At 38.3% G+C, this 16,291-nt stretch overlaps 1 protein-coding gene across 2 annotated transcripts in view; it reads right to left on the bottom strand.

Moving 5' to 3' along the window:
- The window catches only part of trim44 (tripartite motif containing 44), a 66,164-nt gene that overhangs the window by 47,070 nt on the left and 2,803 nt on the right, over positions 1–16,291 (bottom strand). For both annotated transcript variants that reach the window (XM_053685743.1, XM_017485935.3), the window contains 3 exons: positions 15,150–15,723; positions 11,045–11,122; positions 1,971–2,285 (listed from right to left, as the gene is read on the bottom strand). In XM_053685743.1, coding sequence (XP_053541718.1) covers positions 1,971–2,285; positions 11,045–11,122; positions 15,150–15,723 — 967 coding nt within the window. The remainder of the gene's footprint in view (positions 1–1,970; positions 2,286–11,044; positions 11,123–15,149; positions 15,724–16,291) is intronic.

The following is a 16,291-nucleotide window of genomic DNA, read 5'->3' as shown; positions in this document are numbered from 1 at the left end:
AGTGTGAGACTCTTTATCATATACAGAGAATAATCAGAAAACCAATTGACATTTAATTAGAATCTCAATTAACCTAGGGAGGGCCATTTCCCAGCTTCCATCCATTAGTCAGGGCAGGACACACACACACACACACACACACACACACACACACACACACACACACACACACACACACACACACACACACATACACATACATACGCCTAATTTAGCTCTCACTGCTGCTACTGGAAAATTGTTCTCTCCCCATGTGTTGACCAATGAGCTGAAGGGATCATTTAAATTCTGTTAGCAATAAAAGTCCGTGTATATATGTGAGCACTCACAGGGCACACAGCAGAATGTGTTAATGTGTGTAAACAAATGTGAATAAGTTTGTGTCTATGTTCATTTGTGTAAGTGTGTGTGTATGACCTTGATATGTGCAGCTGTTATATCCGTAGATTCACGTCAGACTCAGCACTGGCACACATCCAGAGGACCAATAATCTGCCTACACCACTTGTCCTTCACATGTATGTCTATGAGTGTGTGTAGTAAATCCTCCTGCCTTCAGAACTGTGTGTGTGTCCTGAATTCTTACACCACTGCCCTTCATAAGCCTCCTTAGATTTGCTGAGACCTTCCTTCCTCCTCCTTTCTTTCAGTGGCCCTGAGAAACCACCGCACCAGTTTTAATAGCCTCATACATCTAAAGACCTTCAAAACACCCCCTCCTTCCAGCCCTCCAACCTCATTTAGGAATTTTAGTGCACACTCAGGAGGACTGGCTCAGAAAATTACCAGGGTTCAGAGAAAACATTTTGGAAACATTTTCCAATTTTAGGCTTGACGCCTGGGGAGAGATTAGATGTTTAGACTCTCTTTTCATAGCGACAATATGAGCCCACAATTATTTGTCAGAAACCTTGTGTGTCTCCCTAATAAATGCAATGACCTTTGTGGTGAAGACAGAATAATAATTTATGGATTGACTCAAGCTACATTCAAGCTGCATTCATACTGGATGGATATTGTTGTGATAAATAACAGCTCAATGAAAAATGAACACTTAATAGTCTATTTATACAGTTTTATTGGCCTAATACTCAAGTCTATAAAATTAAATAAATACACTAACCAAGCCTACAAACTGATTTTCTTTGCTACCACTTTAGCCATTGTTCATAATAATGCTTCCATTAATATTGACTTCCTAACAGAATACGTCAGAATAAAGAAAACTGTCTATGTGTTCAGGAGCCATGCATAGAAGGGCTATTGTGAGTTCTTCAAGTTTCTAACGCACAGATCATTTTACCATTTTCCCAGTCCCCTACTTTCTCTGTAGTAATCAGTCACTGATCTTATTAAAAAATGTCTATGGGTTTTTTAAGAGATGAAATTTGTGAAGCTCAAGTTCCCTATGAAGTGTACAGTTATAAGCATTGCTTTCTTTAACCAGGCACAAGTTGTTTTTGCTAACTGTTACAACTGTTAAAACAGTTATTGCTGAAAAGGAAATGAAGATATATTAAAGATTTACTTTAATATTATAACAGTGAAAGCATGTCTAGTGGTAAGTGTGTTAGGCTTCATCAGTTTAGCTGGGTGTTAAAACTCATTCAAAATCACACCAGTCCAGTTATCTTGACCTATTAATACATTTAGAAAATAAGTTTCCTCAAGGTTTCTGTGGCTGGTTGAAGCAGTCTAAGGGTGTTTTACTTGAAATACTTTGAACGGTTTTGGATGCAATGTGTAGTATTATACTAGACATCCAAAAAGACCTGAAAGACTGAAAACTTTAGAAACATTAACACAAATTTCTTAAAATGTACCAAAATCCAGGAGGTTAAGTTTTGTACAGAGACCACAAGCAAAAACTCCTCCAAATACCAAAACTTTGGCTGCCAATGTGCTTTTTCTTAACTTTGGTGAACATTCTGTTAACCTTCAGCCCCCTGCTCTGGAGAATGGCTGCTTACCAGAGGCCTTGGTTCGAGACGAGCAGCACCATGCGGCCGTGGTTGTCCTGCCAGCAGAGGTGCCAGGTCGGCTGGGGCTACGCCATTTTGCTCAGCATGGTCAAGCTCACCCAGCTGCTGTGTGATTGAATCCATCTCCTCCTGCAGTTTCTCAGTGTGAACGCTGATCTCAGCAATCTTCTCTGCAGCATGTGCTGTCAAAAAGGCCTCCTTCAGGTCTACCAGGTGAAGAACGCGCCACTCCTCCTGACGCACCAGCCTCTGTAGCTCATCAAACTGCTGGTTCACGTAGCGTTCTAGCTCGTCTGGGCTCATCTAGCCAAGAAAACCATTGGAGAAATTAACATGGGGTGGAGGGGTAGTCAGAAAAAAGACAGAGAGAGAGAGAGAGAGAGAGAGAGAGAGAGAGAGAGAGAGAGAGAGAGAGGGAGAGAGAGATGACATAAAATCATAGAGAAAAAGATAATTAGAGGAGACATTGACACTGACTTGCCAAATGAGCTACATCTAATTTTGGCCCTATGATAAAAATTGCAAAGTGGAAATATGGAGCACAGGCACAGCTGGAAGAGCTGAGGACTAATGTATGTGAATAAAGGAAGGAAGGAAAGCGATAACAATAAAGATGTGACATGATGGAGGGCCTGGCAGTCCAGAGACAGAGCTTAGGCAAAAAGCCTAATACTGCTTGGCAGGATCAAACTTATCATTTTAATAGTGGCTAGTCAGGTTTTTCACATCCCATTTCACAATGAGGATTTTGGCTTAGAGTGCCACCATCCTCCACCATCTGTTCAGGTTTCAACGCTTGAGTGCTTCATGTACTCCCTTCAAAACCATTTCCTTCCTTCCCTTCGGGAACTGTTTACGATCATTAATTAGAAACCATACTTTTACCGCTAACGCACCATGCCATAACCTCTCATAACCATACTGACTCACAATCTTCTTCTACCTCTCTCTCATCTATCACTTATTCAAGGCTAGCCTTGAGACAACTGAAGGACAGGCAGTCATTTTACACTCAGAGTCTGGAACAAATACAAGCCCAATGGCCTTATTCAGTTCTACCAGGTCACCCCAACTCTAGTGCAGTCCACCAATCAAGACTGCATGATCCATCAACAAGTGGCCAGAAGTAGAGAAAGTACATTATCTGTAGCTCTGCCTCTTTTTAAAGATAAATCTGTTACGAAGTGAATAGTGCTTGACCAGTTTTCCTTTGTTACAAGCCCATTTTCATTAACCAAAACCCTGACCTTACATAACAGAAGAGAGATCTCAGAGGTAAAAGGTTATCTCAATCATCACAATAGATATAACTGTACTGATTAGCACATGACTGTACACAGACCAATATACACGGGGGTCCAAGCAAGTGGAGGTTTCATTACTGGGAGTAAAACAATAATTGGAGAAACCAAGAACACACTAAGAACCTGTTCCTTGTAGGAGATGAGAGCAGGTCAATTAAAAGCAGGAACAAAGAAGGTTCTATGCATGACTAGACACCATGGAAATGATCAAACTCAATGAGTGAGTGTCCTCTAGTTACCGCTTTGTAATTCTGTCTATGGCATCTGTCATTTATTTGAGCCTAGCCTTGACTATCATCTGCACTTTCCCTTCCATGCTGGCCTGATTAAAATTAAGAGCTATGAACAGCATCTGTCTGGTCACCCCAACTTCCTCTGCATGGTACCCTTTCTCAGACGGTTGGTGAAGAACTGATTATATCATGAACTCTGACACCCAATCAGACATTCTTCAGTCTCACAGAAAGGCTGAAATGCAACAGATGCACAGAATTTAATCCAGCTACACTGAGCCCGAACTCATGGATTTGCAGGCGCATCTGCAAGGTGACATAGACATTGTTCACCCACACAGTGTCCTGGTGCTGGTTTCAGAGCTGACTCTACACCATTCCTACAGCCATTCCACAGTTTTTCTCAGCCAGCAAAATCATTTCAATTTCAGCACTAAAGAGCTGCAGGTTTAGAACCAAGAACTACGGTCATCACAGGTGTCATTGTTGCCATGACAACAGCTCAGCAATATGACCTCTTTTGGAGATCTACATGTACATGTACATGAAGAAAAAGAAATTCAAAAATTAAACCTTGAAATCTAGCAGACTCAGTAAAAAAAAGCAAGAAGATCTTGAGCACAACTGTTGTCAATGTGCTCATGCTGAAAGAGGGCTGCAACGAACGATTATTTTCATAACCAAGTAATCAGCCAATTATTATTATATTATCGGATAACAAAAACCTTCTTTTACTTAAAATAAAATCCATAAACTGAATGTTACAAATATAAACTTCAGACTAAAACTTTACATTAACACAACTGTTTGTCCTATATATATTGGCCTTACAGAACTCTTTAGATCTTGGCATGATGACACCACAGACCTCAATAGCAAAGGGTAACACCAGGCACTAGATATGAGAGGGGAATAAATAAGACAGGTTCCACCTGCACTCCCTAAGCAGGTTCTAATCACTGACACCCAATCTTCAACACCTGATTCTAATTTTATGGATTTGAAAGTGTGATAATGTAGGGGTATACTTACTTTTACCATGTGACTGATCTGTTTTTTGTTAATCAAACGTTTTCTTGTCCAAATATGTCAAAAAAGCCAAAAATGTCCTATGAATTTTTTCAAATGACTAATATATATATATATATATATATATATATATATATATATATATATATATATATATATATATATATATACATACATATACATATATATATAAAAATATACGTATATATATATACACATACATATACATATATATATAAAAATATATGTATATATATATATATATATATATATATATATATATATATATATATATATATATATATATATACATACATACATACATATATACATACATATACAGTATCTCACAAAAGTGAGTACACCCCTCACATTTTTGTAAATATTTGATTATATCTTTTCATGTGACAACACTGAAGAAATGACACTTTGCTACAATGTAAAGTAGTGAGTGTACAGCTTGTGTAACAGTGTAAATTAGCTGTCCCCTCAAAATAACTCAACACACAGCCATTAATGTCTAAACCGCTGGCAACAAAAGTGAGTACACCCTACTCCTAAGTGAAAATGTCCAAATTGGGCCCAATTAGCCATTTTACCTCCCCGGTGTCATGTGACTTGTTAGTGTTACAAGGTCTCAGGTGTGAATGGGGAGCAGGTGTATTAAATTTGTTGTCATCGCTCTCACACTCCCTCATACTGGTCACTGGAAGTTCAACATGGCACCTCATGGCAAAGAAAACTCTGACGATCTGAAAAAAGAATTGCTCTACATAAAGATGGCCTAGGCTATAAGAAGATTGCCAAGACCCTGACACTGAGCTTCAGCACGGTGGCCAAGACCATACAGCGGTTAAACAGGACAGGTTCCACTCAGAACAGGCCTCACCATGGTCGACCAAAGAAGTTGTCTTTGGGAAATAGACGTATGAGTGCTGCCAGCATTGCTGCAGAGGTTGAAGGGGTGGGGGGGTCAGCCTGTCAGTGCTCAGACCATACGCCGCACACTGCATCAAATTGGTCTGCATGGCTGTCATCCCAGAAGTAAGCCTCTTCTAAAGATAATGCACAAGAAAGCCGCAGACAGTTTGCTGAAGACAAGCAGACTAAGGACATGGATTACTGGAACCATGTCCTGTGGTCTGATGAGACCAAGATAAAATTATTTGGTTCAGATGGTGTCAAGCGTGTGTGGTGGCAACCAGGTGAGGAGTACAAAGACAAGTGTGTCTTGCATACAGTCAAGCATGGTGGTGGTAGTGTCATGGTCTGGGGCTGCATGAGTGCTGCCGGCACTGGGGAGCTACAGTTCATTGAGGGAACCATGAATGCCAACATGTACTCTGACATAGTGAAGCAGAGCATGATCCCCTCCCTTTGGAGACTGGGCTGCAGGGCAGTATTCCAGCATGATAATGACCCCAAACACACCTCCAAGATGACCACTGCCTTGATAAAGAGGGTGTAGGTGATGGACTGGCCAAGCATGTCTCCAGACCTAAACCCTACTAAGCATCTGTGGGGCATCCTCAAACGGAAGGTGGAGGAGCACAAGGTCTCTAACATCCACCAGCTCCGTGATGTCATCATGGAGGAGTGGAAGAGGACTCCAGTGGCAGCCTGTGAAGCTCTGGTGAACTCCATGCCCAAGAGGGTTAAGGCAGTGCTGGAAAATAATGGTGGCCACACAAAATATTGACACTTTGGGCCCAATTTGACATTTTCACTTAGGGGTGTACTCACTTTTGTTGCCAGCGGTTTAGACATTAATGGCTGTGTGTTGAGTTATTTTGAGGGGACAGCAAATTTACACTGTTACACAAGCTGTACACTCACTACTTTACATTGTAGCAAAGTGTCATTTCTTCAGTGTTGTCACAGGAAAAGATATAATCAAATATTTACGAAAATGTGAGGGGTGTACTCACTTTTGTGAGATATTATATTGTGTATATATATATATAAACACACAGGCTCTGCTTTTTAAAGTTTACAATCTTCTTTGTGGCATGGCATTTAATATAAAATGCTCCCATGCCTTAGTGGATCTCACACTTTTTTCCTGCTGTTACTTGACAGTTATGCCACCATCTGATGGTGACTGAGGTCATGTTGGGCATAAAAGGCAACGTTGACAAACAGTAAATTGAGGAAATTTATTTTAATTGACTCTGGGTATTCACTAAAGCTAGCAGCGTCACATTACGTGCGTTTGATGTCATGTGCCATCGAGTATGAAGCAGCTTTTACTTGTAGTTAGTAAAAAAACACTTGTGTTCCATTTGAGACAATACTACCCTTCTAAAATTCATACACTAGACGGTAGAGTACATAGTGTAAGTGCACAGTACGTCATTTGGGACAATAAGTAAACATTATTATCGATTAGTTGTTGCAGCTCTAAAATACATACTCAATTATCCAAAAATAAAATACACCATGTTTCTAATGACATTTAAGTTATTAAGCTCACACATCTGATTATGTAGGGGTTCTGCTGTGCAACCGAGGGAAACATGGGCTTCTTAAAAGGATTGCTGGGTCTGTGAATCTATAATGACACTGTCTCTACGGTAAAAGGGGTATCAGAAATAGCTATAGACCTTCAGTGACAGTGCATAATCTATTCCAGAACAGAAATACTGACTACAAAGAGCGGTCAATGGGAGAAACACATTAGAGGCACATTAACACCAAATGGCTTTGAAATGGCCGTCACCTCACCAAGAGTGATGGCCCCTGTCCAAGTGAGTGCTTTTTCCAGGAAGATTTCTTTCACTTTCTCTCTCCCTGCTATTGGCATTTCTCTGTGGCTGTAATCTGTAATCAGAGTGCTGAAATTACATGGTAACTCAAAACAGAATGAGAGAGAGAGAGAGAGAGAGAGAGAGAAAGAGAGAGGGAGAGAGAGAAAGCTCTTTTCACCACTGAGTATAAATGCAAAAGAAGTACTTTAATGATTTCAAGCCCTGAACGATTCAAGTAGCTAGTAGAGTAGAACGAGGCACAGAGAGAGAAAGAGGACCGGTCAGACTGCACCATGATTCTTACAGTTCTTGGCTTCCCTACTGAAATTTTTATATTTCCATATAGATTTTGTAATGTTGTAATAAAACAGTTTGACAGATCTGTGAAGCACATGTGTTCTCATTTCAATAATGAATCAGTGGCCTTCGTTAAAGACACTAAACACACATAGGAAAAGAAAGGGCGAGTATGATACGTACTGATTACATATGCTGAACATCTGTCGGTCTTATGTGATCCCTGTATGAAATTTTTTAACATTTTAAAATAAGCACAAAATCCCTGCTGGAGACGAACTGAGTAAGAGACAGAAATAAAAGAAGACAGAGAACACACTATGCTGCACATATTATGTTAAACTTGTCTCCATGGATGAGTAATATATTATATACATATATATATATATATATATATATATATATATATATATATATATATATATATATATAAAAAATACTTCCTACCCTTTCGTCAAATAGCACACCATAGTCCCACAGGAAGACTGAGATTTTAACTGGCAGACACAGAGGTCCAGAGACATAACCCCTGAGGCAACATCCGTAATTAAACAAGCACATTAATGAGCTAACATGCCCTGAGAATGATATCTTATAAAATTATGCCCTATATTTATTTGGATGTTTTGGCACGAGGATTGGAGAAGCTGTGCATTAAAAAGGGCCTCTAATGACCTATAATGTTCACAAACTGTGATTCACAATATTTACATGTAGAGGATTTGATTAGTTTCTTCATTTCTGACTTGTTTGTCATTATGAGGCCATAAAATAATTTCCGCCAAAGTAGCACACACGTACTTTCAACAGCGTTTAATCTGGGGAAAGGTTAGGCGCTTTCAGTGTTACTTTTATTACAACTGTAATTTCCTTCGGAGTCACCAGAGGAATTAAAAATTACAAACTGCTACTATAAAGTTACCCAAAACTGTATTTTCTACGTATTAAGTAACACTTTGCTTGAGTAAAAGCTATTGGCAATTAAAAAAAGGCATAAGATAGATAAATGCACACAAACATGCCTATACTTATACTGAGCAAAAAAATGTAGACATACAAATGCAAATTTGAAACATCTTACATGCTCCCACCTGCTTTTACTGCTAAAGTAGTGTCATAACAAACAACCTCTGCATATTGCACCTTCATAAGCTCTTTTATAATTTATGAAACAATAACACTTGCCTGCCGAATGGTCAATACTACAAACAGACTATATCAAAAGATTTTCATCTATTCTTGTTTTTTTTAACCAAATGCATCAAAACTACCTTTACCCCCCACTTTAACCATGAGTGCACTTATATTCCCTTGAAATTATTTAATTATTAACATTTTCTAAACTCAAAAGGTTGGGTTTAAGCTCTTGTAAGCTCCTAATGCACACAGAGCCTCTTACTCTACTAAGAACTGGGCTAAGCTGAGCAGAAAAAAGACCAGCTTATAAAATGAAGAGGCAGTTGCTATTAGTGTGTATATGCATTGGTTGGTGTAAATAAGCCTGAAAGAGAAAAAGGGCAAAAAAAGATATACAGAAGGACAGGAAGAAAAGGGAAAGGTAGAGGAGGGAAAAAAAAGGCTTCCGATGTCTCAGGAATCAAAGCTGAATTTCAGCATGATAATATTCAACAGCATTCTGGGAGAACACCACCAGTTAATGATAGTACCTTTTCACAAGCTGTTCAAATTAACCTTATACATTATACAACTCTTTTATAATCCTCACTGTTCCTGAATTTCTTGAGACTAAGGAGCATGTGAGACTAAAGACACACCATTCACACTTGTGATTTCCATTTCCAGCATGGAGAGAGAGTTAAATGTATGTTGTTAAAATACAGGTGGTGACAAAATGTGAGATGTATACAAAGCTAACTGGAGGATTATATAATACTATTTAGATTATACAGTATAATTTCCAGGCAAATTTCTGTGAAGTAATGTTACTGGAGGATGTCTCTGAAGGAACAAAGCAATAAGAAAATAATCAATGACATAGTGGTGATATGCTCTTTACCAGTCTGAAGCTGATTATTTTCAACTAGCAACACATCCTGAAAGGTTTCACTTCTCACAGTAATTTGCCACTGATTACAGTTCATTAATCAAAGGCACTTTATACGTTTTATCCATTTATAGTTGTGTTTAATGCTGTGGAACATGTCCGAAACACGTTCGTTCCTGTTATCACTTATAACAATTATAACATGTCGTTCCCCTCAGCAGCTTCCCTTTTTTCTTTCTACTGATGTTAATAAGGCAAAAAGATGCAGCTTGTCATGTTAGTGAGAAACGGCAAAGCCCTTCATCCTGAAGACTTTCCCATGTTGGAAAACGTAACATGTCAACACTGGAGACTCCTTTCAACATGCTAAATAAATGCTAAAATCTCCTCAGAAAACTTCAACATATCAACAATTACGCAAGTTTAACCTGTTTACATGGAGCATCCACCATACAAGTCTCTGTGTAAGTTGTTACTGTAGAAACAATAGCGTATTTTACACATGAGATTTGCCTTGTAGCTGGAACTACTGTCAGAACTGCTGTTATAGAAATTTAATCAGCACCTTCTGACCAATCACATTTGAGAATTCAATGCTGTGGAATAAAGAGATAATAACACACATGCTTTGTCTAGGGCTTTTACGAGCTAACGAATTTCTGGATAAATACCACATTGATCTTCAAAGCAAACTTTTTATACAAACACTCTATTTGTTTTATTTATTTAACCTTTATTTAACCAGGTAAAGTCTTTAAAAAAAAAAATCTATTTTTCAAGAGAGACAGCATGTAAAGCTACAACTAGCGAACAGAGAACAACAAAAAGATACAAGATAGTTATAACAGGATTTGAAACATAGCAATTATCTATAGCAGTATTTGCCAATGGATCCAGCTTTCATATCGTTTAAAACTGTAAAATATATATATATATATATATATATATATATATATATATATATATATATATATATATATATATATATATATTCTACCAATTAAGATAGTTTTAGGTCCTTTTGTAAGTGTTGGATACTGTGAAAGGGCAGCATACTTATATGTTGTTGTTTTTTTTGCCCAATTTCATCCTGACATGGGGATCAGCCCACTGAAACCGTTTTTTAGCTTTTACCTTCATTATAACTGTTTATTGTAGGGCTTGTGTCCAAATATAATGGGCTTGAGAATTACTGGGATACATGTCCATTACATAACCTTTAAACAACACCTATATTTTTACTGTTTCGAATCATAAACTTGGCCAGTACTCGGTTTTGGCATGGTTTGGGAAGAAAGTAATTAGAAAGTGCATCTTGGAGTGCCTCCAAATTTAAGAGAAATTAAAAATAAATAAATAAATAAAATATTTTCTCAAAGAAGAAATTTTTATTAAATGAATTATGACCCCACCTTGCAATATAAAATTAATAGTCTGGCCCACTTACATCTGGACTGGTCCACTTGGTCTTGATCTTCTCAGACACTTCTTGAGTACATGCTAGCAGATCTATGCTCTCTTTACTCTAAGAGAGAAAGAATGAAAGAAAAGTCATATGAGAAGACATATTCGTCTGGTTATCACACAGAATCTGCATCCAAATACAGCTGTCTAAATGGCACGGATATAAATGAGGCATGGAGCAATTAAGGTTATAGTTTATATGTAGTGTCCTATTTGTCAAAGATCTTTTGAATCAATAATCAATAAGCTGGTGATTAACCACATGTTATCCTCTACATCCCAGAGAGAGAAACCTTTAAATGGTAAAACTGGACGTAGCTTGATGCCATTTTTGATCAGTGCATGTCTGCTTTCTGTGTTGCTCTTTTCTCACACTGCGTCTAATTAAATGTTTAATGCCATGCCTGATCACTTGCTTAACAAGGAAAATAAAGAGCAGAAAAGTGCTGCATCAATACTGGTTTCAACAGCCTTATTACTACTAGTAGTATAGCTTCACTGTTTCTGTGTGTAACAGTTAATTAAGGTTGTTATTGATTTGCTACCTTGTTACAGTGTCCTTAATGTTAGACTTTACTCTCTCACAACAGGGTGTTCAAAATTTAAATGAGTCTGGTATGCTGTAATGGCTAATAACCCATTCACTCTTTTAATATTCTTACGCTATATGGCCAAAAGTATGTGGACACTTGACCATCACACCCATATGTGCTTTAGGAACAACCCATTCCAGATTTGTCCCCCTCTATTGTTATATTAACCTCCACTCTTCTGCAAAGGCTTTCCACTAGATTTTGGAGCATGGCCGTGGGGATTTTCCCATTCAGCCATAAAAGCATTAGTGAGGTCAGGAACTGATGTTGGGAAAGGAGGCCTGGAGTGCAGTCTGCATACCAGTTCATCCCAAAGGTGTCCAACTTTGTGGTAAGAGTTTGTGATAACTCAACATATGGGTCTAATGGCCAGGTGTCCACAAACTTTTGGCCACAGTGTAGTTCAGCAGGTGCATGAATAGCAGTTTGTATCTTTACTGTTCCCATTGTATGATATTTCTCACAGATCAGGATAATAAATCCAGTACCTTCTTAAATGAAATGGGTGTGGCACAATCCTTTGAATGTTCTCTTTTGTGCGTCTTATGTGTTTGTCCAAGTAATCCATGCATTGTGCGTTCAAGTGACGTCGCATATTGTAAATCGTCAGTTGAAGGTGTGTCCCTTATTTTTGAGTAATGGTCTGTTGTGAAGAAACAGTGTCCTCTGCCTGAGGTGGACAACACACCCATGACTGTATTCTTATTCTTATGTTGCTATAATACTGATAAGGTAGATCTCTCAGATATGATTATGGCTGTGCTTTTACATTTGCCTATTTAAACTTAGATGATTGTGAAATGTCTGCACTTACAAGTACTTTAGGTTGACACGGTAATAAAGCATTAAAAAAAAAAATTCTTTTTTATCCTGATTTATACCTAAAAATGATTTTTTTTCTAGGAATGACAACTTCCACCAGGCAGGGGTGAAGGTATCATGATCTACTCTTTGAAGAAGACTTTGAGAGCAGAAATATACAGGCCATACCACAAGATGCAAATCACTCATCAGCAGTAAGGATCAGTAGGCCAGATTGGAATTCGCAGAGAAATACAGAGATGAGCCACAAACGTTCTGGAACCAAGATTAACCTCTATCAAGGTAATGGAAAGGGCAAAGTGTGGAGAAAAATTTGATCTGCTCATAATCCAAAATGTACAAGCTCATCAGTGAAGCATGGTGGAGGTAGTGTCATGGCTTTGGCTTGCATGACTGCTTCTGGAAAAGGCTCACTAATCTTTATTGATGATGTAACTCATGATGGCTGCAGCAGCATGAATTCAGAAGTCTACAGAAAAAATCTGTCTTCCAATTTACAGAGAGATGCATCCAATCTAATTGGGAAGAACTTCATCATGCAGCAAGATAACGACCCAAAACACACTGCCAACACAACAGAGAATTCATCAGGAAGAAAAGTGGAGGGTTTTGGACTGGCCAAGTCAATCACCAGACCTCAACCCAAATGAGCATGTCTTTACCTCCTGAAGAGGAGACTGAAGGAAGAAACCTCCCAAAATAAACAACTGAAAAAGTATCACCACAAACGAATGCAATGGTTTGGAGATGTCAGTGGGTCGCCGGCTTGATGCAGTTATTGCAAGCAAGGGCTATGCATCCAAATATCGAATGTTATTTACTTTAAGACTATCCGTTCCAATACTTATGCTCACCAAAAAAGTGGTTGGTCTAAGATGTTTAATACATCTAGATGTTAAAAAAAGGAAATGAAAGCTGAAATTATGATCCATCATCTCATATTCATCTTTTGAGCCAAATGTCTTCAGTGTATACAGCAAACAAAAGAAATTGCCTTGCTGTTCCAATACTTTTGGAGGGAACTGTATTGTAGTCATTTGCACACCATGAGTGCTGAAGCTATACATTTTATTGAGGTTCTGTTCTTTCAGATCTGTTCTTTATGTACATATTTAACTTAAGATTTTTTCTTAAGTTCTGCATGAGCTGTCAGTGAAACATCCAGCGTGTATTGGCTAAAATCAAAAATTATATATAATTTTTATACTGAACATCCGAGGGGTGAAGTTATGAAGGTTTAAAGCTGGCAGTATGTGAACCTGTTTAGGAGTCACTGTTCTGTGGAAATGCCATTTTGCTGTTTAAGGGCTGCTGAAAATACTCACTGAGCAGATGTTTTTGAGCAATCTTCACTAAAACATGGGATGATGAGTTTGCCTTGAGTGTTTACACTACGTTTTGTAAGCTACCTAATGCCACTTATATCTACTCAACTTGAAATAAAACGCCTCAATAAAAAGACACATCAGCCTGGATATCAGTCTGGTTTCAAAGTTTTGGTTTTTCTTCTCATTGTGGGTTAAGAATTCAGTGAACTTCATAAAACTGAATCCAAACAGCTGGATTGGTTACTTAATTAAAATGCCAGATTACAATCTTGTGATGGGAATTTTGTGTCATACCGTGATCAGGTGAATTCAATCAATGATTTTTCTCTACAGTTCATGTTGTATTGTGTGAGCGGATTAACTGTGGTGCTATGTGTAACATTTGCTTAACACCCGTGGAGAAACTGCACATGACTGCGAAGTAAACACAGCGTGTGAGAATATCTATTCTGAAAGCCCAAGACAGTTGAAGCCGATGTAGGATACTGTACTTAAGAGAATACATTTGCTTTACCCTGCAGTGAAAATGAATGGTTTGGTGTGCATAAGTAAAATGACAAATGCATACTGAAGGCAAAAAAAAAACAACTAAAACATCAAATTCGAGTGTTTAGGATTCCATATTCTTGTATAAATTGTTTAATGTACAAATGCAGAATAAAGCTTTTCAATATTTTTTGGCTTGCACCTTAATGTAGGAATATGAATAAATTAATGTAATTTTCAGTATGTCATACTGTATTTTTGCATATTTCTTACGTAGGTATTATGTTTAAATTAGATGTTTATATATATATATATATATATATATATATATATATATATATATATATATATATATATATATATATATGAAGAAAATACATATCCGAGAATTAAAAGTGAAGTATCAAACAAGTATTTATTGTTCATACTTTCCTGTAGCTAAATGTTTAAATTCCACAATGCGCCTCTACTGGCCATATAGTTCACTATGTAGGGGCTTCAATGTTATTTATACCCTATGTAATGAGCATACTGTGTATAGTGAGTAGAAGATTCTTTATAAGTGAGTGGAAAAGGCTTAGAGGGAAAAAAAAAGTGGAAATTATTCTAGTGTGAAGACCAGTTTTATGAATCTTTTTACAAGAATGGAGAATTGTAGCTACTATCAGAGGGAAGAAAACATTACTGTGGTTAAATAAATAAAAATGAATCTGAAAGATTACGGTTTATGATAAAAATCATTATTTTGCAAACCCATTACCATTCAGAGCATTAAACTTTTAAGTAATTAAATTTTATTGTGATTTTTAGAGAATACGACGGCACTGATGTTCAATCAAGGTCACACACTCACACTCACCTTCTGCCACATGTAGGCTTCCCGGAGTGTGATGATCTCATGTCCTCGATGATCTCCTTGAACAGCACACAACACACACACAATCTTTTCATCCTTTTTGCAGTACAACGAGCCCTCCTCTCCATGTTCCTTACATCTCAGTCTTTCTACAGTCACTGTGTCTCTCTTTCCTGATTCACGCGCACTTTGCTCCTTGTCCTGCTCCTCCATCCCTTCACCTCTACCCCCAGCAGCCTCGGCCTCCTCCAGCCGGTTTTCATTTGCCTCAGGTTCAGCATTGACGTGGGCATTGGCATTTACTCCAGGCTCTGGGGGTGTGTAGGGCTGAAGTGGATGTCTGGTGCTGCGTGCGTGTTTCTCTGCATGGACCACACAAAAGGCAAAGCGGCAAATCACACACATTTGCGTAGCGGCCTGCGGTTCATCTGGTTCACACGCGTCACATGTGCCGTCCATCTGGGGCAGGTCATCATCATTGCATCTATCCCTGAATGCCCCTGGAGGGTTCATATTGAAGAAAGGGGGAAGGAGGGGCAGCAGTCTAGGAAGAGAGAGAGAGTAGTCCCAGGGAAGCCTAAAGGGAGAAAAGAGCAATTTAAAAATAGCCACAGCTCAGGGGACATAGTAAACACTTGCAGAACAAATGCATTTTACTCAGCTTTCCACAGCTGAGCCTGAAGTTCTGAGATCATCCAACCTGCAGCTCTAGTAATGCTATAGTCAAGTTAGTTACCTGCAAGACAGCAGTCCTAAAGTCCAAACCGATTCTAAAGTCCTTAAGCTACACAAATCAAAATCAAAAGTCCAAATGGAGTCTGGGGGGCTAGAGGGCATGTAGTCACCACTGAAGAACTCGGGTTAACAAAGAAATTGTACAGCAGGTTGATGGAGTGTCTTGCTATTCACTGAAGAAATAATTATTGATGTAGATTATTTTCAGTCCCTGCAGGATTCCGTTATTTTGCGATCGCAGAAATTAACGCAAAATCAAGCAAACTTCGCAATATTCAGGGGAGCTTGCAATTTTTCAAAATTACAGCAGATTTGGGCCAAGAGGCGTAATGTGACATCATCACAACACGCAATCAGCCAAAGCCCTCATCGAACATGAAGAGGGCATCGACCATGAGTACAGCTAAAAG

The sequence above is a fragment of the Ictalurus punctatus genome, chromosome 14 (genome assembly GCF_001660625.3).
Source record: "Ictalurus punctatus breed USDA103 chromosome 14, Coco_2.0, whole genome shotgun sequence".
Taxonomy (NCBI): domain Eukaryota; kingdom Metazoa; phylum Chordata; class Actinopteri; order Siluriformes; family Ictaluridae; genus Ictalurus; species Ictalurus punctatus.
The sequence above is the reverse complement of the archived record's forward strand: the minus strand, read 5'-3'. Positions and strand labels throughout refer to the sequence as shown.